Consider the following 11,126-nt stretch of genomic DNA (forward strand, 5'->3'; position numbering starts at 1 on the left):
GATTCGGTATTTTTCCCACCTCTTACACAATTCCTTTCTCTAATGCCTGAAACGTGACTTCTAGGGAACTGCTGCCAGTGACTTTATGCTGAGTTTAGCTTCAGTTACTGTATCCTTCCTTCAGCTGCAACGGTGGGTGAGTGAAGCGGGACCTACCCTTGTTCTCTAATACCAGGTTATGCAATCAGATTAAGGAGCCATCTGCAGCACAAACCAAAACTGCGCTATAATCGCGTTCCCGGCTCACGCAGAACTTTGGCTTACGCAGGATCTGTGTCTCCTCGAATCACTCACCGCCCTCCCCACTACTCCTCTCCTCCTCCTGCAAGCTGGAAACGCAGGCCAAGCGATACGGTCAAATATTTCAGTGATTAAATCATTACGCTTCGAGTACGGTCAGCTCGGATGCCGCTTCTGAGATTTAAGGGAGTATTTGCGGCCGTTCAAAAGGAAAGCAAAACCTCACCCTTTACTGCGTCTGCTTTGAAGGCGCTGGAAGAAAGAGAGAAGGTCAGCTTGCTGCTTCTGCCGCTCTGCTGTCGACAGCTGAATCGTTACATGGCTTAATGCCAATGCATCTCGCTCGTAGTTTTTGTACTCTCAAAACAGAAAATAGTTGCTTTTATCAAGTGTTTTCACACTGTTTTAGCTAGCCGTGTGCACAGCAAGGTCTTGGTTCACTCGTAGCGAAAACGATTCTGCATTCATGGTCTTTTCTGTTGTTAAAAGTCACCTTTATTAACAAAAAGCTCTTTTAAATGACAAAAGTGTGAACTCGCAAGTCCTCTTTGTTTTCAGAGATCTTTACCAAAGGAACGCCAGGCGGACCCCTTGCATGTGGTTTAAAAACAGATTTAACAAAGGCCGGAGCTCAGGCTGCTCTCGACTCAGAGCGGCAATCGGGGGCTGCGACCCCGCTCCCAGGGAGCTGCCCGTGACACCGGGATCGGCGCGGCGGCACCCGGGGCAACCCGGCAACGGTTGAAAAAGTGTAAAAGAAAGGAGGCGGCGAGGCAAGAAGGGACGACAAGGAATTAAACCCCAACTCGTAGAAAACCCTGGACAAGTGGCCCGGGTGGCGGAAAACAACGGAGCTGGAGTTAGCGCCGAAGGAGGCAGCGAGGAGCACCGCCAGAGTCCGGGCAAGGGGAAGCGCGGCCGCCCGATGCGCCCTTGGCGGAGGCACGTTTACGCGCTCGGCGGTGCGGACGACAGCGCCGGTTCCTGCCCGGCCTCTGCCTTCCGCCCGGCGCCTTTCCCGCCTCCGGCCGGGATGAGCTCTCCGCATGGCTGCCTTTCAAATCCCAACGGCCGCGCCGCTAGGGAGGAGCGACAAGGGGGGGAATAAGGGGAAGAGAATGAACGGGGCCTTTTAAAAAGTGGGCTGAGCAGCTGCCACCCCTCCGCACGGCGGGGCACAGGGTGCGCAGCGCGGGGCAGGACGGAGAAGAGCAACCAGCTGCCACCGGGGCGGGACTGCCCCGCCAGCCTGAGCACCGCAAAGCGGCACGGCGAGACCCCAGCACTGCGCGGCGCGCCCCCTGCACTCCCTCCCGTCCGCCCGCCCGCGCTCCCGCCGGCGTCGCGCAGCAGCTCGGGAGCGGTAGTTCTCCCACCGCGGCGAACGCGGAGGGGTCGGTGGGGCAGGACTGCATTTCCCGTGGCGCCCCGCGGCGGGGAGCCGGCATGCGCGGCGGGCGGGGCGGGGCGGAGCGGCGGGCAGGTTGCTGTTGTTACATAGGAAACAGCTGAAGAGTCTCCACATGACAGAGGGGGAAGGAGGAAGTGGGGTGACCCGCGGGGCGCCGCTGCCGCTCCGGTAGCTGCGGGGTTCGGGCAGCGCAGCAGACGGGGATAGCCCTTCCCGCGACGTGCGGGCTGGCCGCCCTCGGGGGCGGGTTTGCAACCCGGTGCCGCCGCTGAGAGGAGGCGGGCGAGCGGGTAGAGAGCGGGAGAGCGCTTCCCCGGGCCGCGGCGTCTCACCGGGGAAGTTCGGCGCGGGGCGGGATCCTGCCTCTTTCCCTTCGGCTTCCCGCCGCAGCGGCGGTGGCGCCAGGCATGAACGGCTTCCCCCCCGAGGAGGTGACCCAGCGCGGGGCGGACCCTGCCGCAGCCGCCGCCGCGGTGGTGGGCAGTGCGGGTTCCGCCGTTGAGGTGCCGCCGCCGCCAGCGCCGCCGGGGCTGGGTCCGGCCGTAGCAGCCGCCGCAGGCTTGGTGGGCGCCGGGGGTGCGGGCGGCCCCGGGGCAGGGCAGCTGTGCTGCCTGCGGGAGGAGGGGGAGCGGTGCGGCCGCGCCGCCGGCAACGCCAGCTTCAGCAAGCGGATCCAGAAGAGCATCTCGCAGAAGAAGGTGAAGATCGAGCTGGACAAGAGCGTAAGTCCGGGCAGGGGAGGATGCCACGCACAGGGGCCGGGGCTGCGGCGGGGCAGGCGGACAAAAGCGGCCAGTGAGTCTCGGCGGTGCGTGCTTGGGCAGCGGCGGCGGGTCCGACCCCAGTCCCCGCTCCCTCCGGCCGGGTACTCCCATGCCTCAGTTGGTTTGGGGGCTTTTAATAAAGTTTAGGTTTGGTTTTGTTTTGGTTTTTGGTGGCAGGGAAGCGTTGTTTCCGCTTTCGCCCCTTTTTCCGTAGCACGGTGGAGTTTGGCTAGCGCTGCAGAAGCGCGGCCTGAAAGTGCTCTTCCTCGGCAGGAGGAGCAGGGGGAAAGCCCTGGCCCCTCCTGCGTGCTCCTGGGGTCTCCTTCCAGCTCCCAGGAGCGGGGGGCACGGGCTGCGCTTCCCCCGCGCAGCTGGAGCGGGAAGCAGCGTGGCTGGGCAGCGCCCCGCCTCCCCAGAGTGGAGCCCGCATGGCTCCCGCCGCGCTAGTTTGTGTCTGTTTCTGGCGAGCGCAGCGCTCGGCTGCTCCGCCTCGTGTTGCAATGTTGCACGTCTCCCTTTGCCACTGTATCTTCCGCTCGGCAGCCATCAGGCGCAGCGCGGCTCGGCACGGCAAGGCACGGGAGCGGGGACAGCCCCGTTTCGGGGGTGTGCTTCTCTGGCCCCGTACCACAGGTTTTTTTTCCGGCGCGGGGGCAAGGTTGCTTAAAATGCGCGGTAGCGGACGTGAGTACTCCGCGCGTCGGCCAGCCGAACCCCCGCAGCTGCCCCACCCCGGGCCGGGAGTTCCTCGCTCCGCAGGCGCGATCCCTAAGCGGGGTCCGTACTTTCTTTGCCGTGAAATTCGGTGTTGGTACCTGCTGAAGAGCTCTCCAGAGTGTGCAGACCCCCACAGACGGAAACTGATAAAAGGGAAAAATACCCAAAGAAGTGTGTTGCTTGACCTGCCCTAGGTAGTGGAAGTGAAACAAGAGGTGGGAGGCTATAGATGGGAAATGGGAGCCGGCATTTTGCCCTCCAAAGAACACCTGAAAGCTTGTTTTGTGTTTGCTTCCCGATCCCCGAGTTGGGGTGCATGGCTGGAGGGAGTGTGGTACGCGTATGTGTCTGCAGCCTGTTACTGCTGAACCCGTAGATTGCAGGACTCGGCTTCCCCTGGCCAAGCCGGTGGCAGCGAGCTGCAGCACAGCACATTGTTGAGCAGAACCCGGTAGAAAACCTTTCTCAACGCAGTTAATGTGGCTGCGGTTGCTGAAGGGTTGTCTCTGTATGTACGTTTATATTGTCAGTGGGAGATTCTGACGTGAGTTTGACTGAAAGACGCCGAATTACTCTTCCAGGCAAGACATCTGTATATTTGTGACTTCCACAAAAACTTAATTCAGAGTGTGAGAAATAGAAGAAAGAGGAAAGGCAGCGATGATGATGGTGACTCACCCGTGCAAGACATCGACACTCCAGAGGTAGCTAAGTAGTTGTTTGGTTTGGTGTTTATTTTTTCCTAACTGTCCTGTTAAGCTTGTTGTTAATGACTACCAAGTCCACACAGACACCACTTTCTTACAGCTATTTTGGAGCATGTGGGAAAGATTCTTGATTCACTCTTAATAGAACAGAATCTTACAGTATATTTTCTGTATTAATTGTGCATAGTAGAATGAACAAGAGTCTGTCTGTGATTTTTAAGTGTCTGCTCCCTCTCTCACAAAACAGCTGTTTCCAGCTTGCTTCTTGGTGCTCTCCAGAGTGGTGCTTTGCCACATAACAGCAAACTGTCTTCGCAGGAGTTGACAATTTGAAGGGAGTTGCACATGGGGCTTGGGATATTGTCTGTGCCCCATCCCTCTGATCCTTTACTCTGTGCTCAGTGTGTTGGAGATGGCTCTTGCAGTTATTCTGTTGCCTTAGTCACCTTACACACAGTTTAGCAATGGTAGTCTGTGTTTTGACCCTGTTGTTGGGGGAAGAGACATTCAGGGAGTTGTGCTATACAAGAAGGTGGTGTTTTTCCCACCTGATTTCTCTGCTGCAGACCAGTGAAACTTCACCCCGTTAAAAAAAGTTTTAAACCTTTCTCAGAGAACAGTAGGAGAGACTGCGCTAAAGGCTCCCTTTTTTTTTCCCCTCTCCATGTGCTCTGGATTATTTCTGCTACAGCCTGGTTTAGCAGGTGCTCTTCAGTGTGGTAATTCTGAGCAGAGGCTGTCATGCCTACCTGTTCCTTTCTGAGAGGGATTTTTAAAGCATTCAAACATTGCTCCGTAAGTGTTAATTTAATGGAATCCTTATGGTCAGTATCTGTAGTTAGCAGCATCATAAGGGGTGAAACTTTGTACAGGAATCTGTGTCTAAAAGCACGTGGCTCCAGTCCGAAGGCTCTAGCTAAGAGGATTTTAGGGGATTGGGAGTAGTTTGGTGTTGGGCTGTGTTGTTTGTCTGTTAAATATCTGGGACTGCATCTTTGAGAGTTGTCTGAAGCTAATGCTGTGTGTGACTTCAGGTAGCTCTCTGGCACAGTGGTAATCGCAGCTCTCTTGCAAGCCTGTTTTCTTTTCTCATGAAAGAATTATTAAACATGTCACAACTGATAGATATCTCTAGGACAAGAAAGCAAGCTTTTTCTATTAATGGCACTACTGAGCGAAATAAAACTGCCTGGGAAGTATTTTTGAGGAGTTTCAGCTGGCCATTTGGATAAGGGCAGTATGTTCATCCCACATTATTACTGCATGCATTAGGTGCCCACTGGCCCTCCATCTTCTTTATTTTCAATTGCTATCCAGTCTACTAAGGAAAAAGTAAAAATATCGTTCTTCTGAAGACTTGTAAAGCGTTCTTGTTTCCATCTTGGTTGTGACCATCATTACCTGTTAGAAGTGGCTCCTACAGGAGGCGAAGAGGCTTCTGCAGTACTGGTACCTTCTGTGACTTGATGGAAAGCTGCCAATACTCCTCTGTGTGATGCTCTGGGGTGTGGATTCAGCACTGTGACTTGGGAAGTGGAATTTGTGCCATGGAGGCTTTAGAACACCAAAAGATACCTACCCATCCTCTGTCATGGAAGGCTGCATCACATAAAGTCTGGCCAGCAGTAGCACTGCTTTTCTTGAAGTGTTCTGTAGTGAGACTGCTAAATGAATTTAAAGCAAAAGCAATCTTTAATGCAGTGAGTTTGGAGAATGCTATTGTAATTGCCACTGATCTAGCAGACTTTCTCATTCAGCCTGCTTTCTCAGCTTACTTTCCCACTCAGTCATCTGGTTAAGCTCTCTTCCATTGTCAAGGAAGGTGGGAGGAAGGTAAGCTGTTGCTGGGAGAAGTGACTGTTGGTCAGAGTTCATGGGATTCAAAACAGGCAGAGGACTGGGTTAAGGTTGTGTGTTTGTATCCCTAAGAGGACCTTGTGCAATTCTCTCAACTATCCACTCATGCTGAAAAACAGTTTGGCTAGTTACACCCATGCACATAACTCCTGCATTGTGCTTATATAGCAGGAGTATGTTTGGAGAGCAAGAGCAGCTGTTTTCTTCTTTCACCTCAAGCCAAGAAAAACTTTGCACTCTAGACTTTTTCCTGATTCTAATACATGCTCTTTTATGGTGTGGATGTGCCATATCTTGCATGGAACTTGTGTAAAAAATAAAAAAATAAAAAAAATCACAATATAGGGCCCTCCTTTGAAGCAGTGTCTTCATAGATGCTGTACGAAAGCTCTTACTGGGCCTTGTGTTGTCATGCTTGAACTGGGGAACAAATGGAAAACCCAGTGAATTCTGAATACTGTCCACAGCTAAAGGGTGGCAGAGCCATGCTTGGTAATGATAAAATGCTCTTAAACTGAGCTGGGGTGTTTTCCTTTCTGCTGGAAGGTATAGGGTGGAGGTTTTTTTTTTTTGTCAAAATGAGGTCTGCTGGGCTGACTGTTTTCACTTGTGTGTCTGTGAGATTCCAAAATTTTTTTGAGAGGCAAACTATTAATGATTGAATCATTTTCAGTTGCATTAGATTTCCTCCCCTTCCCCCTCCTTTTCTTCTAGGTTGATTTATATCAGTTACAAGTAAACACACTTCGAAGGTATAAAAGACACTTCAAGCTACAGACCAGACCAGGACTTAACAAAGCACAGCTTGTTGAAGTACGTATGAGCGTTTGCTCCATAATAGAAAATGCAACTTGCCATAGCATGTGGTTTTCTATACAATGTGATACTTGCATAAAGAGCATGTGTAGTCTGGCTTTTAGGAGAACAAAAGGGAACTGCTTATCTACTTTCCTTTACTGCCCACAGCTCCTGAGCCAAGTAAATCAAAAGTAAAAGTTCTTTCCAGAGGCGGCACTCTTCCGATAGGAGTATGTGCTGCTTAAAAACATGAGGCGTTGAGTTAGAGCAGTAAGATGGTCTGCATGTCTCTGAATATCATAGAATCATGCATTTACAGTCTGTGCATCAGTCACACCTTCACCTGAAGTGTCCTGCTGAAAGAACTAGAAACTGAGGGGTGGTAGCGAAGTTCTAGAAAGGTTCAGAGTTTGCTTTAGAAAGTTAGTTACTGCAAGCATGTTCTTCTGTATATGTAAAGTACGTAAACCTGAAGAAAAACAGGGTTCTACTGATAATTAATTCTGTTGATTAAAATCACTGGGATCTGCCATCAGAAAAATGGAACTTTATGAAATTAAGGATTTTTATTAATATTCCTAAAAGTGCTGGAGCTGTGTGTGTACAGCTGTACATAAGCATCTTTGTAGCTTAAAAGTATATTTTTAAGGAATTCTGCGCTATAAAGATGCAGTTACAGCATGCTGATGTAAATATGTGGGAGAACTGGTGTCTTGGTTTAAGCCATGACAGCTGGTTATCTTCTTAAAAGGGAGGTATAGCTACTGTTTTTTCACTTATGTGCAGAGATACTCAGTTATACTCCAGTGCAGATATTTTGTTGGTCTGTCCCTTAATTTGTGTGGATTAAAGGCGAGATTCTTAAATGTATGGGAGATCTCAAGGCTGAGCTGCTGCCATTATAAGAATGTGAAATCAGGCTTCTGTTTTCTTATATGCAAGTTGAGGTACAGCTAGCTTTTGAGTTAGCAGTAATGTGATTTGAAAAAGCACAAGCTGTTTTTGTTCTGCACAACTGGCATTTTTAAAGTGTCTGCTTTAGGTATCTCTCTAGATATTTGCATTGGGTTATTCTTACTGCATGGTGTGCACCAGCAAAGCTGCTTCTGTCATGTGCTTGGTTTGACTGACATGCAGGCCTTTGTGAACATAAGTTGCAAAACTTGTGTAGTTTACAGTACATGTGATTCCTTGTAACCTGTCCTTACATACGATAGACACTCCTCTGGCTGTTACTTAAAGTTCACTTCAAAGGACTCTGTCACTCTGTCAAACTACTTCTTTGTGATGTTCTTTTTTTTTTCTTTTTTTTTTTTTAGGAAGATGGGGTTTAAAAAGCTTCCTAACTTGCTAATTAGACTAACCTTTTATACCTATATAGCTAGTAGTATATAGTGGTAGTTAAATGAGGAATTCCATGTTTCTTGCTTGCTAATTGCAGTCTAACAAAACATTCTGCAAAAAGCCAGAGAATAGACTTGGGCAAGTATAATATTTTGCATGGTTTGTTTTAGAGCCGATGTTCATTGTGGTGAAGGGAAAGACTTCTGGAATGGAATGGAGTAACAAAAAAATGATTCAAAAACTGTTTAGAGATCATCATATTTTAGTGTTCCAGTGTAGTGAATTTTCAGTGATAGTATTTTGAAGATTCTTGAATTGTTGTGGATGTTTCTGTCTCTGACTTGGTACAGACATACCCTCATGTCCCCCCCAGCCTGAGTGATGAGCAGTAGCCTCCCATTTCTGTGCTGTCGTTTTGTTGATATTCTGCAGTTATTAGTTGCTTTATAGTTTTTTAGTTAAACTGCACCAATGTAATGATACTCCTATGCTTGTTTTGAGAGTTCCATCCCCCTTAATTTGGAAATGGGGGGGGGTATACAATTTGCTATATTTAGTTCATAGTTCTCAATAAAATGGTTCCTGTTTATCTTTTTTATTACTGTTCAAGTCTTTTGAAGAGAGGTAGCTTTTTTTAAAGCTGCTTGATTAATCTTTTAAAGCTTAATGTCCTCAATTTCAGTCTGAAACTTTGGTTACTGCATATAGGAGTTGTTATTTAATTTCCTTGCATTCTTCCTTTGTAGATAATTGGCTGCCACTTTAGGACAATTCCAGTGAATGAAAAGGACACCTTAACATATTTCATCTACTCGGTGAAGAATGAAAAGAACAAGCCAGATCTAAAGATGGATAGTGGGGTTCATTAGACGGAAAAGGTTGGGACTGAGACTCAGGCTGCAAATCAAAAGACTGAGGTTTTGTTGATACGCAGAAGCTTTCTTTGTAACTTTTTCTCCCCAGAGACTTTGTCTCTGTTTTATTTTTCATAACCTTGCTGATTTGTTTGAAAACCATCACTTATGAAACAAATTTCCTCAGCAAAAGTATTTTAAATAAATATCACTGATACTGTTGCTTGAGTGGGTGTGTCTGTAACTTACTGAGTTACTTGTACCTAATAGTTAAGCTTTGACTAACTATGTAATAATATTAAAATATTTTTCAATTAAAGTGTGCCAAGAATATATTTATGAATGTACTTCAAGTTCTCATGGTGCAATGCCTTTTAAAAAAAACCCAAAGCTGTGGCAGACTTGGCAATAGGTTCCTTTTCCTAAGGTAAAAGGCTTTAAATGACAGTCCCAGTTGTTAGCTGGGCAGAAATAGTTGAATGACATTTTATTTTTCCCCTTGAAACAAGAATTGATGGGGGATTTTCTGGTGTGTGTATTCATCTTGTCACTGCTGGGATATGTGCTTCGAAGCACTGAGACCTTCCTGCTCCTATATTAAAATGGAGAAAAAAAGCAGCTCTCAAATTTCAAAGCTATAAGTAGGATGAAAAGACTGCTGCAGCTTACTGTGCTGAGAAATCCTTCCACTCGGTAAGAAATCCTTTAGCTGCTGACTTCTCCATTTGTCTACATAGGCTGCTGCTCAGAACTTAATTGGAGAATGGAAGACGGAGTCTGTGCTGGGTCAATATAGTATCTTTTAATAGGCATGCTACTTCTTTTTCATTGCATGCATTAGCTCAGGCCTGTTAAAACTATAAAAACAAAAATCCCCAAACAAAACTTATGATAACAGATATGAGAAATATCCAGCAATACTTTTGCTTTTAACTGAGTATCTTAGTAAAGTCTGTTGTTGAACATGATATTATGAATGACTTTTTATTGTCATTTAACTGTTGTGCCAGTCTAAATGTGTTATGTATGGAATATGATTTTTCTTCTTTAAATGACACCTGAATTGAAAACGTGGAAGGGAAACAGTTCTTAAAGCAGAAGAGAGCACAGCTTCAGCTTTTTCAGTTAGCATTTGTTGCAACTCTTAGCCATAATCTAATGTTGAAAAGGTTTTTCTTAATTTGGGGAAAAATGAGAAAGCCGTATTTCTGTGGTTTAATTTGCTCAATGTTAATATTATGCATTTTTTGAAAACTACTCTTTTGCTAGCATCACTGTAACTAAGATGCTGCAGTTTGCTTTTTCTGACCTGTGACAGTTGCATTGAACTGAATGATGATAAACCATAAAACCTAACCTTAAACTGGCTGCCTTCCCAGTAGCTCTCAGTGGCCTTATTTCTTTCACTTGCAGTGTCTTATATATTTCTACAATAAAGTTCTGCAGTGTTGGCTGCAGTTCAAGACAGTTAGTGATACCTAGGTAGTAGCAGCTAAAATTGGTATTCCTTTGAAGAGCTGTTTTAGTGCCCATTTCACTAGAGAGACTGTGAAGTTTGCTAAATATCTGCACAAATTCAGCTTGTCACATTTAAAGTATAAACAGCCAGGGGAGCCTGGCCATGCATAGGACATCCAAAGGACAAAAGCTTTTTCTCTTGAGTGCCTGGCCGGTGTGAGTGTTCTCACCTAGGCCTGGCAGGACACATAGAACCTTTGGGAGAAAGGAGAGAAACAAAAGCAAGTTTCTATGGGACATCAGTCTTAAGGTAGTACCCTAAAGTGACCATATCCTGCTATATGTGGAAAGCAGCAGAATTTTGCTCCAGTGGATTATGGATTTTCCAGGAGTGGTGGAAGGAAAGTGACTGAGAACCACCTACTAACTTTATCACCCAGATTTGCATCTGCCTTATTTTTTTTGCTACTGCTGCTTTGAAAAGCTGTGAATGCCAGGCGTATATTACATGATTCATTCAGATAGTAGATGGCACAACCAATAGAAGTTATGTGCCCTTGTTACTGCTAGATGGTTATAGAGGACTTCGCACAAGAGCAGATACCATGTGTTTTTTTAGCAGAGCACTGACTTTGGATATTTTGAGTGTGGGTTGTCAGATTTATGTTTGTTTTTTTTACCCTTAATTGATGATTTGGTAGGGAGCCTAAAAGGCTTGAGAATAATTACACAAACCAGGCTTAAAAAGCCTGGTGACACAAACTGTTTAAGAGTTAGTAGCCTAAAAATTACTTGGCAAAAATAGTACGCACAGATTTACTTGAAACATTTATTATTAGCTATGTATAATCACCTCCCTCCCTCACCATCCAACCCTGGTTTACTAACAGAGGAAGAAAACCAGTCATTGTGATATTTCATACTGCATGTGAAATAAGTCTGGTAAGCTGGTGGTAGCAGGTTTTGTGGTGTAATG

The 11,126-nt window shown here is 46.8% G+C and overlaps 1 protein-coding gene across 2 annotated transcripts; it reads left to right on the forward strand.

Moving 5' to 3' along the window:
* Positions 1-1,705: 1,705 nt before the first annotated feature.
* SAP30 (Sin3A associated protein 30) lies at positions 1,706-9,011 on the forward strand. 2 transcript variants are annotated; one of them, XM_062616711.1, is made up of 4 exons: positions 1,730-2,373; positions 3,714-3,836; positions 6,411-6,509; positions 8,585-9,011. In XM_062616711.1, exons 1-4 carry the CDS (start codon positions 2,059-2,061, stop codon positions 8,705-8,707), a joined length of 660 nt encoding a protein of 219 aa, XP_062472695.1. In that variant the 5' UTR covers positions 1,730-2,058; the 3' UTR covers positions 8,708-9,011. The 2 variants fall into 2 exon arrangements, with proteins under 2 accessions (XP_062472780.1, XP_062472695.1); XM_062616796.1 differs by lacking the exon at positions 6,411-6,509 and having other exon boundaries at positions 1,706-2,373.
* The last annotated feature ends 2,115 nt before the right edge of the window (positions 9,012-11,126 follow it).

The sequence above is a fragment of the Pezoporus occidentalis genome, unplaced genomic scaffold, assembly GCF_034315485.1.
Source record: "Pezoporus occidentalis ecotype Australia unplaced genomic scaffold, CSIRO_AGI_Poc_V1 ctg1, whole genome shotgun sequence".
NCBI classification, from domain to species: Eukaryota; Metazoa; Chordata; class Aves; order Psittaciformes; family Psittacidae; genus Pezoporus; species Pezoporus occidentalis.

What these genes read in the sequence shown, in the direction of transcription:
- SAP30 (XM_062616711.1), top strand. Translation starts at nt 2,059, where the DNA reads ATGAACGGCTTCCCCCCCGAGGAGGTGACCCAGCGCGGGGCGGACCCT. An exon ending in AAGACATCGACACTCCAGAG is followed by an intron (nt 3,837 to 6,410) that starts GTAGCTAAGTAG and finishes CTTTTCTTCTAG; the next exon opens with GTTGATTTATATCAGTTACA. An exon ending in ACAAAGCACAGCTTGTTGAA is followed by an intron (nt 6,510 to 8,584) that starts GTACGTATGAGC and finishes CTTCCTTTGTAG; the next exon opens with ATAATTGGCTGCCACTTTAG.